The sequence below is a fragment of the Pseudophryne corroboree genome, chromosome 4 (genome assembly GCF_028390025.1).
Source record: "Pseudophryne corroboree isolate aPseCor3 chromosome 4, aPseCor3.hap2, whole genome shotgun sequence".
NCBI lineage: Eukaryota > Metazoa > Chordata > Amphibia > Anura > Myobatrachidae > Pseudophryne > Pseudophryne corroboree.
Genome location: NC_086447.1, coordinates 338,256,868 through 338,276,186, shown reverse-complemented (window position 1 = coordinate 338,276,186; position 19,319 = coordinate 338,256,868). Strand labels below are relative to the sequence as shown.

Here is a 19,319-nt window from a genome sequence, read left to right as displayed (position 1 = left end):
CTGGCACTGTGGGGCATATCAGGCACATCTGGCACTGTGGGGCACATCTGGCACTGTGGGGCACATCTGGCACTGTGGGGCATATCTGGCACATCTGGCACTGTGGGGCATATCTGGCACTGTGGGGCATATCAGGCACATCTGGCACAGTGGGGCATATCTGGCACTGTGGGGCATATCTGGCACTGTGGGGCATATCAGGCACATCTGGCACTATGGGGCATATCTGGCACATCTGGCACTGTGGGGCATATCTGGCACATCTGGCACTGTGGGGCATATCTGGCACATCTAGCACTGTGGGGCATATCTGGCACTGTGGGGCATATCTGGCACTGTGGGGCATATCTGGCACATCTGGCACTGTGGGGCATATCTGGCACTGTGGGGCATATCAGGCACATCTGGCACTGTGGGGCATATCTGGCACATCTGGCACTGTGGGGCATATCTGGCACATCTGGCACTGTGGGGCATATCTTTCACTGTGGGGGCATATCTGGCAGTATGAGGGCATATCTGGCACTGAGGGCTGTGTACGGCTAGAGCTGCATTTCCCACCCTAGGCTTATACTCGAGTCAATAAGTTTTCCCAGGTTTTTGGGGTAAAATTAGGTGCCTCGGCTTATATTCGGGTCGACTTATACTCGAGTATATACGGTACATATTTTCCTTGACACTAAGTGAAACCTGTGTTTGTTGGACACAATAATGTACAATTTTGCTATTTGGAAAAGTGGGATTGGCTGGTCCCGTTGTCTCATCTGGGGCTGCCCTCTTCCCAGCGTCACCCGGCGCCGCCCCGTCATGTTGACTCATCTGGGGCTGCTCTTCAAAAAACCACCCCCTTTGCCGGGCAGACTTCCGCGGTTATTAACCACCCCCCACCTCGCTGTGTTTACAATAGTGGTGGCTGATAGTGCCCCCCACTTTGCCACTGGAGTTTACTGCTGCGACATATGCAGTGAGAGCAGGGGCTGCAGAAGAGGTTATGCCCTCTTCCCAACGTCACCCACCACCGCCGCTGACACAAAGGGAGCTTGGACAGACAGCACCAGCGTGCTCAGGGGAATGTCTGTAGGCTGCAGCACACAAACTTTGTCTGTCACAAGTAATGAGGAGGGCACTGTTACAGCCAGCCAGGCATTAAACATAAAGAGCCTTATCATGTACTGCCACCACATCCTACCCGATCACATCCACCACTCTGTCCAAGCAGGAGGCAGTTATGTGATCGGCGGTCAGAATACCGATGCCGGAAACCCGCCCCCTTACAGTCATGAATACCGAGCCCGCAATGTGGCTAGCACAGCGAGACGCAAGGGGCTTCGTTCCGCTCCCCCCACCCCTCCCCTGTCGGCCATCTGCAAGCCGGGATTCCGGCGTCATGCATACCCAACCCGTCCAAGCTCCCCTGGACCATGCAGGGAAGAGACTGGTGTGAGCTTCCAGAGGAGCGGGACCCATCGCTTCCACTCAGGCTGTCCGTCCTGTGTGAGCCTGCTATCAGCATGGAGGGAGCAATGGTGGCTGGGACCCAGGAGCTGTCTAAGAGGAGGTGAGATCCATTTTCAGCTTATTTTAATGTCGCCGAATCCCTGCCACTCCCATACTGCCCACTTCTTCCCACCACTACTCCCATCCTGCCCCCCGTCTATTACCCCCTGCCTGACCCCCTACTCTGCACTACTGTTACTCCAATCCTGTCCCCCACTTTCCACTACTACTCCCGGTCTGCCCCCCTGCTCCTCCTCCCTATTTCTCCAGTCTCCCCCTATTCCTCCCGTTTCCATATTTCTCCTCTCTCTCCTATCTTCCCATATTCCACCTCTCCCATACATTTATAAAAATTGACAATATATTAGACGCCTGCTCATCATAAGTTTGATGAGAAGGCAGGCTGTGGGCAATGGCGGCAGCATCAGACTGAGATGTAGATTAGCAGCTGAGGGCCGGGCAGATGATGGTGGTGATTTTGTAGGCCGTTGGCAGGGGCAGCACCCATTAACAGCAGCAGTATTGGGCATTGGCCCTGCGGTGGTTCGAAACATTGGCGGGACTCGACGGACATTATGCCTCACCAGCCACTGTCCTCACCGCACGCCACTGATACGTGGTCCTCAGTGAACACGTTCCTTAGATTTTATGCCTTTGATACATCTGCCTCCCAGGATGCTTCCTTTGGATGCCGGGTTCTTGTACCCACTACGGTGCATCCCCTCTCATGAGGAACTGCTTTAGGACATCTCCGATATATACCCTGTGGAACACAGTGTACCCCGCTGCAGAAAAGGAGATTTATGGTAGAATTACCATAGTTAAATCTATTTTTGCGAGGTACACTGGGTTCCACAGGGCACCCACCCTGACGCACTTAGCTTCTTTGGATTTGTATGGCATTAACCGCTGGTCCCTTCTCCTGTCGTGAGAATGTGTTTCTATGTGACTAACATCTGCCTTCTCTTTTACCTGCTACTGCATTGGACTGGTTAACGAAACTGAGCTCCAGTGTCCGGAGGCGGGGTTATAGAGGAGGTCATGCAATGCGTCCTGGGAACAGTCAAAGCTTTAGCCTGTTGGTGCCTCTGGATCAAGATCCAACTTTACACCTTGATGTATTCCCTGTGGAACCCAGTGTACCTCGCAGAAAGAGATTTAACTATGGTAAGTCTACCATAGATCTCCTTATTCTTAGTATGGGGCTGATTCTGAGTTGGACCTAAGTTCAAATACAGACAGATCCTGTAGATATCTGTAAACTGTGCATATGCCGTACAAATTGATTACAGACTGCACATGCACTGCACCATGCATACACATATGGATGAAGACTGAAAGAGCTGATGATGTGATTCATCCCTTGATGGATAACTACAGTATATCTTTTTAATGGGTGTTACTGTGCAGCAAATGGGCAGTGGCCATGTAATTGCACAGAACAGATCTGTCTAGTGGTAGTTAGTGATGTGCACCGGACATTTTTCGGATATTGTGTTTTGGTTTTGGATTCGGTTCCGCGGCCGTGTTTTGGATTCGGACGCGTTTTGGCAAAACCTCCCTGAAAATTTTTTGTCGGATTCGGGTGTTTTTTTTAAAAAAAACCCTCAAAAACAGCTTAAATCATAGAATTTGGGGATCATTTTGATCCCATAGTATTATTAACCTCAATAACCATAATTTCCACTCATTTTCAGTCTATTCTGAACACCTCGCACCTCACAATATTATTTTTAGTCCTAAAATTTGCACCGAGGTTGCTGGATGACTAAGCTAAGCGATTCAAGTGGCCGACACAAACACCTGGCCCATCTAGGAGTGGCACTGCAGTGTCAGACAGGATGGCACTTCAAAAAAATAGTCCCCAAACAGCACATGATGCAAAGAAAAAAAGAGGCGCAATGAGGTAGCTGTGTAACTATGCTAAGCGACCCAAGTGGCCGAAACAAACACCTGGCCCATCTAGGAGTGGCACTGCAGTGTCAGACAGGATGGCACTTAAAAAAAATAGTCCCCAAACAGCACATGATGCAAAAAAAAAAAAAAAAAGGTGCACCAAGGTCGCTGGATGGCTAAGCTAAGCGACACAAGTGGCCGACACAAACACCTGGCCCATCTAGGAGTGGCACTGCAGTGTCAGGCAGGATGGCACTTCAAAAAAATAGTCCCCAAACAGCACATGATGCAAAGAAAAATGAAAGAAAAAAGAGGTGCAAGATGGAATTGTCCTTGGGCCCTCCCTCCCACCCGTATGTTGTATAAACAGGACATGCACACTTTAACAAACCCATCATTTCAGCGACAGGGTCTGCCACACAACTGTGACTGAAATGACTGGTTGGTTTGGGCCCCCACCAAAAAAGAAGCAATCAATCTCTCCTTGCGCAAACTGGCTCTACAGAGGCAAGATGTCCACCTCCTCCTCATCATCCGATTCCTCACCCCTTTCACTGTGTACATCCCCCTCCTCACAGATTATTAATTCGTCCCCACTGGAATCCACCATCTCAGGTCCCTGTGTACTTTCTGGAGGCAATTGCTGGTGAATGTCTCCACAGAGGAATTGATTATAATTCATTTTGATGAACATCATCTTCTCCACATTTTCTGGATGTAACCTCGTACGCCGATTGCAGACAAGGTGAGCAGCTGCACTAAACACTCTTTCGGAGTACACACTGGAGGGTGGGCAACTTAGGTAAAATAAAGCCAGTTTCTGCAAGGGCCTCCAAATTGCCTCTTTTTCCTGCCAGTATACGTACGGACTGTCTGATGTGCCTACTTGGATGCGGTCACTCATATAATCCTCCACCATTCTTTCAATGGTGAGAGAATCATATGCAGTGACAGTAGACGACATGTCTGTAATCGTTGGCAGGTCCTTCAGTCCGGACCAGATGTCAGCACTCGCTCCAGCCTGCCCTGCATCACCGCCAGCGGGTGGGCTCGGAATTCTTAGCCTTTTCCTCGCAGCCCCAGTTGCGGGAGAATGTGAAGGAGGAGCTGTTGATGGGTCACGTTCCGCTTGACTTGACAAGTGTCTCACCAGCAGGTCTTTGAACATCTGCAGACTTGTGTCTGCCGGAAAGAGAAATACAACGTAGGCTTTAAACCTAGGATCGAGCACGGTGGCCAAAATGTAGTGCTCTGATTTCAACAGATTGACCACCCGTGAATCCTGGTTAAGCGAATTAAGGGCTCCATCCACAAGTCCCACATGCCTAGCGGAATCGCTCTGTTTGAGCTCCTCCTTCAATGTCTCCAGCTTCTTCTGAAAAAGCCTGATGAGGGGAATGACCTGACTCAGGCTGGCAGTGTCTGAACTGACTTCACGTGTGGCAAGTTCAAAGGGTTGCAGAACCTTGCACAACGTTGAAATCATTCTCCACTGCGCTTGAGTCAAGTGCATTCCCCCTCCTTTTCCTATATCGTAGGCAGATGTATAGGCTTGAATGGCCTTTTGCTGCTCCTCCATCCTCTGAAGCATATAGAGGGTTGAATTCCACCTCGTTACCACCTCTTGCTTCAGATGATGGCAGGGCAGGTTCAGGACTGTTTGCTGGTGCTCCAGTCTTCGGCACGCGGTGGCTGAATGCCGAAAGTGGCCCGCAATTCTTCGGGCCACCGACAGCATCTCTTGCACGCCCCTGTCATTTTTTAAATAATTCTGCACCACCAAATTCAATGTATGTGCAAAACATGGGACGTGCTGGAATTTGCCCAGATGTAATGCACGCACAATATTTGTGGCGTTGTCCGATGTCACAAATCCCCAGGAGAGTTAATTTGGGGTAAGCCATTCTGCGATGATGTTCCTCAGTTTCCGTAAGAGGTTGTCAGCTGTGTGCCTCTTCTGGAAAGCGGTGATACAAAGCGTAGCCTGCCTAGGAACGAGTTGGCGTTTGCGAGATGCTGCTACTGGTGCCGCTGCTGCTGTTCTTGCTGCGGGAGGCAATACATCTACCCAGTGGGCTGTTACAGTCATATAGTCCTGAGTCTGCCCTGCTCCACTTGTCCACATGTCCGTGGTTAAGTGGACATTGGGTACAACTGCATTTTTTAGGACACTGGTGACTCTTTTTCTGAGGTCTGTGTACATTTTCGGTATCGCCTGCCTAGAGAAATGGAACCTAGATGGTATTTGGTACCGGGGACACAGTACCTCAATCAAGTCTGTAGTTGCCTGTGAATTAACGGTGGATAACGGAAACACGTTTCTCACCGCCCAGGCTGCCAAGGCCTGAGTTATCCGCTTTGCAGCAGGATGACTGCTGTGATATTTAATCTTCCTCGCAAAGGACTGTTGGACAGTCAGTTGCTTACTGGAAGTAGTACAAGTGGTCTTTCGACTTCCCCTCTGGGATGACGATCGACTCCCAGCAGCAACAACAGCAGCGCCAGCAGCAGTAGGCGTTACACTCAAGGATGCATCGGAGGAATCCCAGGCAGGAGAGGACTCGTCAGACTTGACAGTGACATGGCCTGCAGGACTATTGGCTTTCCTGTGTAAGGAGGAAATTGACACTGAGGGAGTTGGTGGTGTGGTTTGCAGGAGCTTGGTTACAAGAGGAAGGGATTTAGTGGTCAGTGGACTGCTTCCGCTGTCATCCAAAGTTTTTGAACTTGTCACTGACTTCTGATGAATGGGGTCCAGGTGACGTATAAGGGAGGATGTTCCTAGGTGGTTAACGTCCTTACCCCTACTTATTACAGCTTGACAAAGGCAACACACGGCTTGACACCTGTTGTCCGCATTTGTGTTAAAATAATTCCACACCGAAGAGGTGATTTTTTTTTGTAATTTGACCAGGCATGTCAATGTTCATATTCGTCCCACGGACAACAGGTGTCTCCCCGGGTGCCTGACTAAAACAAACCACCTCACCATCAGAATCCTCCTTGTCAATTTCCTCCTCAGCACCAGCAACACCCATATCCTCATCCTGGTGTACTTCAACAGTGACATCTTCAATTTGACTATCAGGAACTGGACTGCGGGTGCTCCTTCCAGCACTTCCAGGGGGCGTGCAAATGGTGGAAGGCGCCACCTCTTCCCGTCCAGTGTTGGGAAGGTCAGGCATCGCAGCCGACACAATTGGACTGCGTGATTTAGAAGAACGCACAGTTCTTTGCTGTGCTTTTGCCAGCTTAAGTCTTTTCATTTTTCTAGCGAGAGGATAAGTGCTTCCATCCTCATGTGAAGCTGAACCACTAGCCATGAACATAGGCCAGGGCCTCAGCCGTTCCTTGCCACTCCGTGTCGTAAATGGCATATTGGCAAGTTTACGCTTCTCCTCCGACGCTTTTAATTTTGATTTTTGGGTCATTTTACTGAAGTTTTGTGTTTTGGATTTTACATGCTCTCTACTATAACATTGGGCATCGGCCTTGGCAGACGACGTTGATGGCATTTCATCGTCTTGGCGATGACTAGTGGCAGCAGCTTCAGCACGAGGTGGAAGTGGATCTTGATCTTTCCCTATTTTACCCTCCACATTTTTGTTCTCCATTTTTTAATGTGTGGAATTATATGCCAGTATCAATAGCAATGGCCTACTACTATATATACTGCGCACAACTGAAATGCACCACAGGTATGGATGGATAGTATACTTGACGACACAGAGGTAGGTAGAGCAGTGGCCTACTATACCGTACTGCTATATATTATATACTGGTGGTCAGCAAACTGTGCAAAACTGAAATGCACCACAGGTATGGATGGATAGTATACTTGACGACACAGAGGTAGGTAGAGCAGTGGCCTACTGTACCGTACTGCTATATATTATATACTGGTGGTCAGCAAACTGTGCAAAACTGAAATGCACCACAGGTATGGATGGATAGTATACTTGACGACACAGAGGTACAGTAGGTAGAGCAGTGGCCTACTGTACCATACTGCTATATATTATATACTGGTGGTCAGCAAACTGTGCAAAACTGAAATGCACCACAGGTATGGATGGATAGTATACTTGACGACACAGAGGTAGGTAGAGCAGTGGCCTACTGTACCGTACTGCTATATATTGTATACTGGTGGTCAGCAAACTGTGCAAAACTGAAATGCACCACAGGTATGGATGAATAGTATACTTGACGACACAGAGGTAGGTAGAGCAGTGGCCTACTGTACCGTACTGCTATATATTATATACTGGTGGTCAGCAAACTGTGCAAAACTGAAATGCACCACAGGTATGGATGGATAGTATACTTGACGACACAGAGGTAGGTAGAGCAGTGGCCTACTGTACCGTACTGCTATATATTATATACTGGTGGTCAGCAAACTGTGCAAAACTGAAATGCACCACAGGTATGGATGGATAGTATACTTGACGACACAGAGGTAGGTAGAGCAGTGGCCTACTGTACCGTACTGCTATATATTATATACTGGTGGTCAGCAAACTGTGCAAAACTGAAATGCACCACAGGTATGGATGGATAGTATACTTGACGACACAGAGGTAGGTAGAGCAGTGGCCTTCTGTACCGTACTCCTATATATTATATACTGGTGGTCAGCAAAATTATGCACTGTACTCCTACTATATACTACAATGCAGCACAGATATGGAGCGTTTTTCAGGCAGAGAACGTATAATACTGGTGGTCACTGGTCAGCAAAACTCTGCTCTGTACTCCTCCTATAATACTGCTGGTCCCCAGTCCCCACAATAAAGCAGTGTGAGCACAGATATATGCAGCACACTGAGCACAGATATGGAGCGTTTTTCAGGCAGACAACGTATACTGGTGGTCACTGGTCAGCAAAACTCTGCACTGTACTCCTCCTATATGATACTGCTGGTCCCCAGTCCCCACAATAAAGCAGTGTGAGCACAGATATATGCAGCACACAGAGCACAGATATGGAGCATTTTTCAGGCAGAAAACGTATACTGGTGGTCACTGGTCAGCAAAACTCTGCACTGTACTCCTCCTATATAATACTGCTGGTCCCCAGTCCCCACAATAAAGCAGTGTGAGCACAGATATATGCAGCACACTGAGCACAGATATGGAGCGTTTTTCAGGCAGACAACATATAATACTGGTGGTCACTGGTCAGCAAAACTCTGCACTGTATTCCTCCTATATAATACTGCTGGTCCCCAGTCCCCACAATAAAGCAGTGTGAGCACAGATATATGCAGCACATTGAGCACAGATATGGAGCGTTTTTCAGGCAGACAACGTATACTGGTGGTCACTGGTCAGCAAAACTCTGCACTGTACTCCTCCTATATAATACTGCTGGTCCCCAGTCCCCACAATAAAGCAGTGTGAGCACAGATATATGCAGCACACTGAGCACAGATATGGAGCGTTTTTCAGGCAGACAACATATAATACTGGTGGTCACTGGTCAGCAAAACTCTGCACTGTACTCCTCCTATAATACTGCTGGTCCCCAGAATAAAGATATTTGCACTGCAGCCCCCTGAAACAAAGTGAGAGGACACCAGCCACGTCCTCTCACTATGATTTCCAATGCACGAGTGAAAAATGGCGGCGACGCGCGGATCCTTATATAGAATCCGAATCTCGCGAGAATCCGACAGCGGGATGATGACGTTTGGGCGCGCTCGGGTTAACCGAGCAAGGCGGGAGGATCCGAGTCTGCCTCGGACCCGTGTAAAAAGGGTGAAGTTCGGGGGGGTTCGGATTCCGAGGAACCGAACCCGCTCATCACTAGTTGTAGTGTCGTGAGCATGTAGGCCGACTACTACTGTATGCTCATTTGTGGTGCGTGAATTGAAATGGGATGACCTGTTAGTGACGGATCTCTTTCACCCAAAATGTAGTGGATGTAGGTCCCAATACTAATGATCAGAGCTGCTGATGGAAAACCAGTGTGCAACACAACATTCAGCATGAACATGGACAGATATAATGCATTTATCTGCTCATCTATGCAGAGTAAGGCAGAAAGCAGGTGCTGCGGGCAAACATAAAAGCAACCACAGAAGCTTCCGATTTAGAATGAGGCCCTTTACGAATAACTGCTAAATCCATTATATATAGGTTTGTGCATGGATTAGGCATTTCCTAGTTTACAGATTATAAATGGATTAAAATATTCACTCTACTCATGTGTTTCCATAAATAATGATACATCTTTGTTTTGCAGATCTGTATTCCTTTTTGATCACTGCACAAGTGGCAGTCTTTGTATTTCTCCTCTTTGCTGATATTGAGTCTGTGTATGCTACTATGGAGGTATAGTATTTTATTGTACACACTCACCTAATTACAACATTGTCAATAAAATGTTAATTTCAATGAACACCTTCATTATCACTTCACAGGCAAGTTTATTTTGCAATAGTGGAATAAATACATAAAAAAAGAAAAGAAAATCGATCCTAGGAGAGATGTATTGTACTGTACATAGGATATTTTTTGCTGTTTCTAAGTACGATTTGTTACTAAAGCTAAAACTGCACTTAAATCAGCCCTATTTCACCGCCAAATGTTCATATATGAGAAGTATGCAAACTGTCCCAAATATTATAGGGTGGTTTGCAAAATCACATGGAAAATGTCACTTCTGATTAAAGAAAATAAACATGATTCATATGAGAAAAAAAAACCAATCAAACTTATAAAAGAACAGACAATTCATTACATTCTAGACAATCCCAATACTATTCAACATTGTGCATAGGGCCTAATTCAGGATGAAAGAAATCTGCAATGGCAGTAGCGCATGCAGGGGGGTTTCTGAGTACCCAGAACCCCCCCCTCCCCCCGATCAGTGCTGGCCATCAGACACTCTGTCTGCATCGCTGACCTGAGGACGACTGTTATGAGCCGGCCGGACACTGACAGAGAGCAGCTATCATTCAGTGCCACTGCCGAGTGCAGTACTGATGGGTGCCTCTAGAGGCCCTCATCTCCATTTGTGCTGTCCACGCTGCAAGAAATCGTCCCTGAGCACAAACTGAACGCTGAGCTGAAATGAGGCATGCCGCTCAGAGGCAGAAGTACGAAGTGTCGGGGAGAGACCTGACACAGGGGATTCCAGAGATCACACTCAGGAGCTGGGATCCTACAGAGGAAGAGTAGGTTTGGCTTTGTGTGTGATCTATCTACAGTTTCTCACTCTGTTTCCCTCTGTCTCTATCTGTCTACAGTCTCTATCTCTCTCTAGGGGGTTTCTATCTATCTACAGTGTCTCTTTCTCATACGTCCTAGAGGATGCTGGGGTCCACTTCAGTACCATGGGGTATAGACAGTTCCGCAGGAGCCATGGGCACTTTAAGACTTTTCAAGGGTGTGTACTGGCTCCTCCCTCTATGCCCCTCCTCCAGACCTCAGTTTAGAAAATGTGCCCAGGCAGACTGGATGCACTCCAGGGGAGCTCTACTGAGCTTCTCTGAAAAGACTTATGTTAGGTTTTTTATTTTCACAAAGAACTGCTGGCAACAGTCTCCCTGCTTCGTGAAACTTAGGGGGCAGAAGTAGGAACCAACTTCCTGAATAGTCTCATGGCTCTGCTTCTGGCTGACAGGACACCATTAGCTCCTGAAGGGAACTGAACGTTAGCTGTGGTTATGTGCTCACTCCCACAGTCCGCCATCACCCCTCTTACAGAGCCAGGAGTCAGAAGACATGTGAGTGTAAGAAGAAATCTTCAGACATCATGATGGCTAAAAGGTACCGCGCAGCGGTCGGGAATGCTGTGCGCTATGCTACCCATTCATACACAGGCACTGCAGGGTGCAGGTCACGGAGGCGCCATGGGCAGCATGAAACCTAGTAAAACTGTCAAATAAAGGGACATAAGATGCTGAGGCACAGTCCTACCCCCGCCAGTATAAAAAATGACCTCATAAATGCTGAGGAGAAACGCGCCATTACGGGGGCGGGGCTTCCTCAGTCAGCCAGCACACTGCTCAGTGCCATTTTCTCTCCTTCCAGGCTGCAGAGAAGAACGCTGGTCCTCCTCCACTGCTGAACCAAGTATCAGGGTGCAAAACAGGGGGGGCACAGTGAAATTTGGTGCTATATATTGTGTGATTACCAGTGGGCATTTTGTGTTTCACAGACAATTTATTACTGGCGCTGGGTTGTGAACTGGCAAATCCTATCTGTGTCCTTCAGACAGAATTTCCTGTGGGTCTGTCCCCTATAAGCCCCGGAATGTCTGTGGTGTGTTTGTGCACGTGTGTGACTTGTCTGAGGCAGGGAGCTCTTCCCCTGAGGGAGCCATTTTAGGGACACAGAGTTGTAATGTGGTGGCGCTGCCGGCACACTACGAGCCTGAATGGGTGAAAGAATTACGTGATAGTGTGAATCATATCAGTAAGAGATTAGATAAGTCTGAGTCTCATGGAGAGAGCTGGAGAAAATCAGTGGAAGATGTGATTTTTCATAGTTCTACCTTTTCATCCGCAGGCGACCCCTCTGGGTCACATAAGAGACCATTTGCACAAATAGTACATACTGATACCAACACAGACTCTGATTCCTGTGTCGACGATAGTGATTCCAGGGGGATAGATCCTAAATTGGCAAAAAGCATTCAATATATGATTGTTGCTATAAAGGAAGTTTTGGAAGTTACGGAAGCACCTCCTGTACCTCAGGAGAAGGCTTATTTTTATAAAAAAAGAAAAATGAACGTAACTTTCCCTCCTTCTCATGAGCTTAATAATCTATTTGAGGGAGTTTGGGTAAACCCTGAAAAGAAATGTGAATGCTGATTAACATACAGGACAGAAAAAGCAATACCTTTTACACTGAAATCCGAGCAGCTGTGGCTGCTGGATACAGGACAGAAAAAGCAATACCTTTTACACTGAAATTTGAGCAGCTGTGGCTGCTGGATACAGGACAGAAAAAGCAATACATTTTACACTGAAATTCGAGCAGCTGTGGCTGCTGGAAGTAATCTTTAACATACATACTTTTTACTAACTTAGCGTACACACACACTGACACGCCGTGAGCACAATGCAGCTACACGTATGTCTGAAGTACACTTATAACCTTAGCAGGGAGGAGACATGACACCAATTGTATTTAAGATGTTGGGATCCGACCCACCAACATATAATTGCTGAAAGGGGGTTACAACAGATATACAATTACAATAAGAGAAAAGAGGCTACAATACAATGGTACATACGTTTGGTTTCGCCAGCGCCACACGGTCCAGTGCTCAGATCAATCAAACAAGATGACCTTCAGAGAGAGAGTGACTGGCTAGGCAGCTTTGGCTTTTATACAGTTGGTAAAAACACAATACAATGGAAACTGTAACCTCTTCATCCATAGGTCAAAGGGCTGGTCATTTACAGTACAGGAGGGGTCATAGGTTGGTTTGAATAGGTGGGCGATGTCTGTTCCAGGTGTGCTTGCAGTTGGTCTCCACTGGGTTCCCGCTGAATATCAGAGTACAGTAAATACAGTATAATAGTAATATTCTGTTCCTGCGCATAATTATGCGCAGGAGCGTGCTATCTTCTGCAAACTGCTACCGGAATGTTGCCCTTAAAATACCCTACAGCTGGATACCAAACACCACCTCATAACCTAATGCTGTCCCCTCATATCCTGTAAAGGTGAATCCCTTTGTTGTTGTACCATTTAAACAAGTATGAATTGCTGGTGTGGTGCATGTGGGCTATGTATTCATTGTGCACTATGGGGGTGATTCCGAGTTGTTCGCTCGCTAGCTGATTTTAGCAGCATTGCACACGCTAGGCCGCCGCCCTCTGGGAGTGTATCTTCGCTTAGCAGAATTGCGAACAAAAGATTAGCAGAAAACTCTTAGCAGTTTAGTAGCTCAAGACTTACTCCTACACTGCGATCAGCTCAGCCCATTTCGTTCCTGGTTTGACGTCACAAACACGCCCTGCGTTCGGACAGCCACTCCCCCGTTTCTCCAGACACTCCCGCGTTTTATCCTGGCACGCCTGCGTTTTTCTGCACACTCCCAGAAAACGGCCAGTTTCCGCCCAGAAACACCCACTTCCTGTCAATCACACTCCGATCACTTCAACGGTGAAAATTCTTCGTTCTGCCGTGAGTAAATCTACTAAGTTTTGAGCTAAAATACTTAGCGCATGCGCACTGCGTACCATGTGCATGCGCATTTTCGCATTAATCGCTCCGTTGCAAAAATCGGCAACGAGCGAACAACTCGGAATGACCCCCAATGTGGATTAAATATGTGATATGTCTTTGTGGCTTTTCCATGCGAGTACAAATGCTACCGTAATTACTCATACTACGCGCTAATACGTAGGACCGCATGAGCGGTCATACGCAACTTGCGGATATGTGCATGCACGGCAGAACAAGTACGCGCACGGAGGCCATCTGTGTGGAGTTTGTTCGTGATGTGTGTACTGTAATATTTTCCGACTTCGACAGAAATTTCAGATTTCCAAAAGGATTCAGGTTGCTTATCCTTTCCCGGCAGAGGACAGGAAAAGATGGGAGTCACCCCCCGTTTTAGACAGTGCCCTGTCAAGGTTAACTAAAAAGGTGATTCTCCCTGCACCTGGGATGGCTTCACTGAAGGAGTTGGCAGACCGCAAGTTAAAATCTATTTATGTGGCCAATGGTACATTGCTCAGGCCCACCATTGCTTGCACGTGGGTGAGTAGGGCTATCGAAAAATGGTCATATAACTTGTCATCGGAAATTGACTCGATAGATAGAAACGAGATACTCCTAACGTTAGGTCATATCAAAGATACATGCTAGAAGCCATGAAAGATATTGTACTCTTGGGTTCAAAACCCGCTACCATGGCAGTATCAGCTCGGAGGGCGTTGTGAATTCGCCAGTGGAATGCTGATGCAGATTCCAAAAGAAATATGGAGGCTCTCCCGTATAAAGATGAGGCCTTGTTTGGAGATGGGCTGGATGCGTTAGTCTCTGTGGCTACCGCAGGTAAGTCGACATTCTTGCCTTATTCTCCTGCACCGGCGAAAAAGACACAGCACTCTCACATGCAGTCCTTTCGGCCCAACAAATACAAAAAGGCCAAAGGTTCCCCCGTTCTTTGTAGGTAGAGGAAGGGGAAGAGGAAAGAAATCCGCAGCGTCTCCAGGATTGTAGGAGCAGAAATTAACCCCTGCTTCTGCCAAATCTGCAGCATGACGCTGGGGCTCCCTTGCGGGAGTCCGCTCGGGTGGGAGCACGTCTGAAACTTTTCAGTCAGATCTGGCTTCAATCTGGCCTGGACCCATGAGTCTGACAATTAGTGTCCCATGGATACAAACTGGAGTTTCAAGACGTCCCCCCATGCCGATTTTTCAAATTGACCTTGCCAGCTTCTTTTCCAGACAAGAAGTCGTAACAGCTGCAATTCAAAAATTATGTCAGGATCAAGTCATTGTCCTGGTACCCTTGTCAAGGCAAGGAGAAGGTTTTTATCCAAGCCTTTTCGTAGTTCCGAAGCCGGACGGCTCGGTCAGACCAATTTTAAACCTAAAAAATCTGAATCTCTACCTCAAAAGGTTCAAGTTCAAGATGGAATCTCTGAGGGCAGTGATTTCCAGTCTGGAGGAAGGGGAATTCATGGTGTCAGTAGACATAAAAGATGCTTACTTGCATGTTCCCATTTATCCTCCTCACCAAGCTTATCTGAGATTCGCAGTACAGGATTGCCATTACCAGTTCCAGCCGTTGCCGTTCGGACTCTTCACGGCACCAAGGGTTTTCACCAAGGTGATGGCAGAGATAATGGTCCTCCTTCGACAACAAGGAGTCAATATAATGCCTTACATGGGACGATCTCCTGCCAAGTTTATGGCAGAGATAATGGTCCTCCTTCGACAACAAGGAGTCAATATAATGCCTTACCTGGGACGATCTCCTGATAAAAGCGAGATCCAGGGTTGATGCAGAACATTGCACTCTCCCTGTCTGTACTCCAACAACACAGTTGGATCATGAATTTTCCGAAGAAAAGGCTCTGGAAATCCAAAGAATGGTCAAACAGATTTTGAAACCAACAAGAGTGTCAATACATCAATGCATTCGGTTGTTGGGGAAAATGGTGGCGGCCTACGAGGCCATACAGTTTGGCCGATTCCATACCAGAGTATTCCAGTGGGTACCGTTGGACAAGTGGACCGGATCCCATCTACACATGCACCGGAAGATAATCCTGTCCTCCAAAGCCAGGATTTCGCTCTTGTGGTGGCTACACAGTTCTCACCTACTAGGTTCGGGATTCAGGACTGGGTCCTAATAACCACGGATGCAAGTCTCCGAGGCTGGGGAGCAGTCACACAGGGGGAAAGCTTCCAAGGAAAATGGTCAAGTCAGGAAACCTGCCTTCACATAAACGTTCTGGAATTGAGAGCCATTTACAACGGCCTTCTACAAGCGGTACATCTTCTTCAAGATCAACCCATGCAGATCCAGTCGGACAATGTAACAGCAGTCGCGTACATAAACCGTCAAGGCGGAACGAAAAGCAGAGCGGCAATGGCAGAGGTGACAAAGATCCTCCTCTGGGCAGAAAGGCATGCAAGAGGTCTGTCAGCAATTTTCATTCTGGGAGTGGACAACTGGGAAGCAGACTTCCTAAGCAGACACGATCTCCATCCAGGAGAATGGGGCCTTCACCAAGAAGTCTTCACAGAGGTGACAAGTCTTTGGGGAGTTCCTCAAGTAGACATGATGGCATCTCGTCTCAACAAGAAGCTTCAGAGATATTGTTCCAGGTTGAGAGACCCTCAAGCAATAGCAGTGGATGCACTGGTGACCCAGTGGGTGTTTCGGTCGGTATATGTCTTCACTGATACCAAAAGTTCTAAAAATCATAAGAAGAACAAGGGTTCAAGCAATCTTCATTGCCCCAGACTGGCCAAGGAGGGCTTGGTATTCAGATCTTCAGGAGTTGCTTATAGAAGATCCTCGGCCTTTTCCTCCTCGTGAGGGCCTGCTGCAGCAGGGGCCGTGTGTGTATCAAGACTTACCGCGGCTACATTTGACGGCATGGCTGTTGAGCGCCGGATCCTAGCCCGAAAGGTTATTACCAAAGAAATCATCCCCACTCTTATTCAGGCCAGGAAAGGAGTAACGTCTAAACATTACCCCTGTATTTGGAGAAAATATGTGTCTTGGTGTGAATCGAAGAAGGCTCCTACGGAGGAGTTTCAGTTGGGACGTTTTCTCCATTTTCTGCAGGCTGGTGTGGATGCGGGCCTAAGATTGGTTTCAATCAAGGTCCAGATTTCGGCCTTGTCAGTTTTCTTTCAAAAACAATTGGCCGCCCTTCCAGAAGTTCAGACGTTTGTGAAAGGGGTGCTGCACATCCAGCCTCCATTTGTGCCTCCAGTGGCACCATGGAACCTTAATGTGGTGTTGCAGTTCCTTCAATCGGATTGGTTTGAACCTCTACAGGAGATAGAATTGAAGTTTCTCCCTTGGAAAGTGGTGATGCTTTTGGCCTTGGCATCCGCAAGGCGGGTGTCTGAGTTGGGGGCCTTGTCTCACAAGAGCCCTTACCTGATCTTTCATGAAGATAGGGCAGAGTTGAGAACTCACCAACAATTTCTTCCAAAGGTGGTTTCGTCTTTCCATATGAACCAACCTATTGTGGTGCCAGTGGCTACTGACACTTTCACTGAGTCAAAGTCTCTTGATGTGGTCAGAGCTTTGAAAATTTATGTCGCAAGAACAGCTCGGATAAGGAAAACAGAGGCTCTGTTTGTCCTGTATGCTCCCTACAAGATTGGGTGTCCTGCTTCTAAGCAGACTATTGCGCGCTGGATCAGAGGGACGATTCAGCACGCTCATTCCACGGCAGGATTGCCGATACCGAAGTCGGTAAATGCCCATTCTACTAGAACGGTGGGCTCATCCTGGGCGGCTGCCCAGGGGGTCTCGGCATTACAACTTTGCCAAGCAGCTACTTGGTCAGGGTCAAACACGTTTGCAAAGTTCTACAAGTTTGACACCTTGGCCGATGAGGACCTCAAGTTTGGTCAATCGGTGCTGCAGGGTCATCCGCACTCTCCCGCCCGCACTGGAGCTTTGGTATAACCCCATGGTACTGAAGTGGACTCCAGCATCCTCTAGGACGTATGAGAAAATAGGATTTTAATACCTACCGGTAAAACCTTTTCTCCTAGTCCGTAGAGAATGCTGGGCACCCGATCCAGTGCGTACTTTACCTGCAGTAGTTACTTTGTTGTAGTTACACAAGTGTTGTGTTACAATTATTTTCAGCATGTTGCTGCAAATGGTTCATGCCTGTTGGCGTGCGTTATGTTGAATGCCATGTTGTGCGGCATGGTTGAGGTGTGAGCTGGTATGAATCTCACCGTTAAATTAAAAGTAAATCCTTTCCTCGAAATGTCCTTCTCCCTGGGCACAGTTCCTATACTGAGGTCTGGAAGAGGGGCATAGAGGGAGGAGCCAGTTCACACCATTGAAAAGTCTTAAAGTGCCCATGGCTCATGCGGAACCGTCTATACCCCATGGTACTGAAGTGGACCCCAGCATCCTCTACGGACTAGGACAAAAGGATCTACCGGTAGGTATTAAAATCCTATTTTTGCTCTCTAGGGCTTCTACATTTCTATCTACATTATCTTTCTATCTGGATTCTACATCTATCTATCTATCTATCTATCTATCTATCTATCTATCTATCTATCTATCTATCTATCTATCTATCTATCTATCGACTGGTTTCCATTATATATATCTATCTATATGGGATCAGTATAAGTTCCCGCTAGATGGGATGCCAGCTGCCAGTATACCGACAGCGGCATCCCATCTATTATAATCCTGACAGCCCCACATTTAGCCCCCTAACCAGAGGCGGAACTACCGGCAGTGCAAGCAGTGCGTTGCACTGGGGCCCGCCTCTGTCCAGGGGCCCAAGCATGTAATGAGTCAAACTGACTCATTACATGCCGCTGTGCGCTGCAGGCAACCGCTGCCCGCAGCGCACAGCCGCCCGGAGAGGAGAGGAGCAGCGGCACGGACGGGGGAAGGAGGAGGAGGGAGGTGAAGGAGGGAGCCGCAGCAGCGCTTTGTTACTGGTGGAGGCGCTGCTGCTGCTGCCCCTCTGCTTCACTATAGGCTGTCTTCCGAGAACAGCCTATAGGGAAGCAGAGGGGCAGCAGCAGCAGCGCCTCCACCAGTAACAAAGCTCTGCTGCAGCTCCCTTCTTCACCTCCGTCCTCCACCTCCTCTACTGCCCGGGAATCGTCTGACGCGGCTGCACTGAGGAGCCTGAGCCGGCGGAGAGGGTAAGTATAATTCTTCTTTCTTTCTTTCTTTCTTTCTTTCTTTCTTTCTTTCTTTCTTTCTTTCTTTCTTTCTTTCTTTCTTTCTTTCTTTCTTTCTCTTTCTTTTTTCTTGGGCCTGCCTGCCGTTATGTGTAAAAATGGGGGACTGCCTGCCGCTATGAGTAAAAAGGGGAATCAGCCTGCCGCAATGTGTAAAAAGGGGGGACTGCCTGACGTAATGTGTAAGAAGGGGGAATCAGCCTGCCGCAATGTGTAAAAAGGGGGGACTGCCTGACGTAATGTGTAAAAAGGGTGAATCAGCCTGCCGCAATGTGTAAAAATGGGGGACTGCTGCCTGCCGCTATGTGTAAAAAGGGGTAATCTACCTGCCGCTATGTGTAAAAAGGGGTAATCTGCCTGCCGCAATGTGTAAAAATGGGGAATCTGCCTGCCGTAATGTGTAAAAATGGGGACGCTGTCTGCCGTAATGTGTAACAAGGGCACGCTGTCTGCCGTAATGTGTAAAAAGGGGACGCTGTCTGCCGCCAGAGCCGGCCCTAACCAATATGATGCCCTAGGCAAGATTTTGGC

At 47.8% G+C, this 19,319-nt stretch overlaps 1 protein-coding gene across 1 annotated transcript in view; it reads left to right on the top strand.

Annotated features, from left to right (window-relative positions):
- LOC134909505 (probable cation-transporting ATPase 13A4) overlaps nt 1-19,319 on the top strand; it is a 332,428-nt gene that overhangs the window by 279,098 nt on the left and 34,011 nt on the right. The window contains exon 28 of the mRNA XM_063916442.1: nt 9,644-9,732. Coding sequence (XP_063772512.1) covers nt 9,644-9,732 — 89 coding nt within the window. The remainder of the gene's footprint in view (nt 1-9,643; nt 9,733-19,319) is intronic.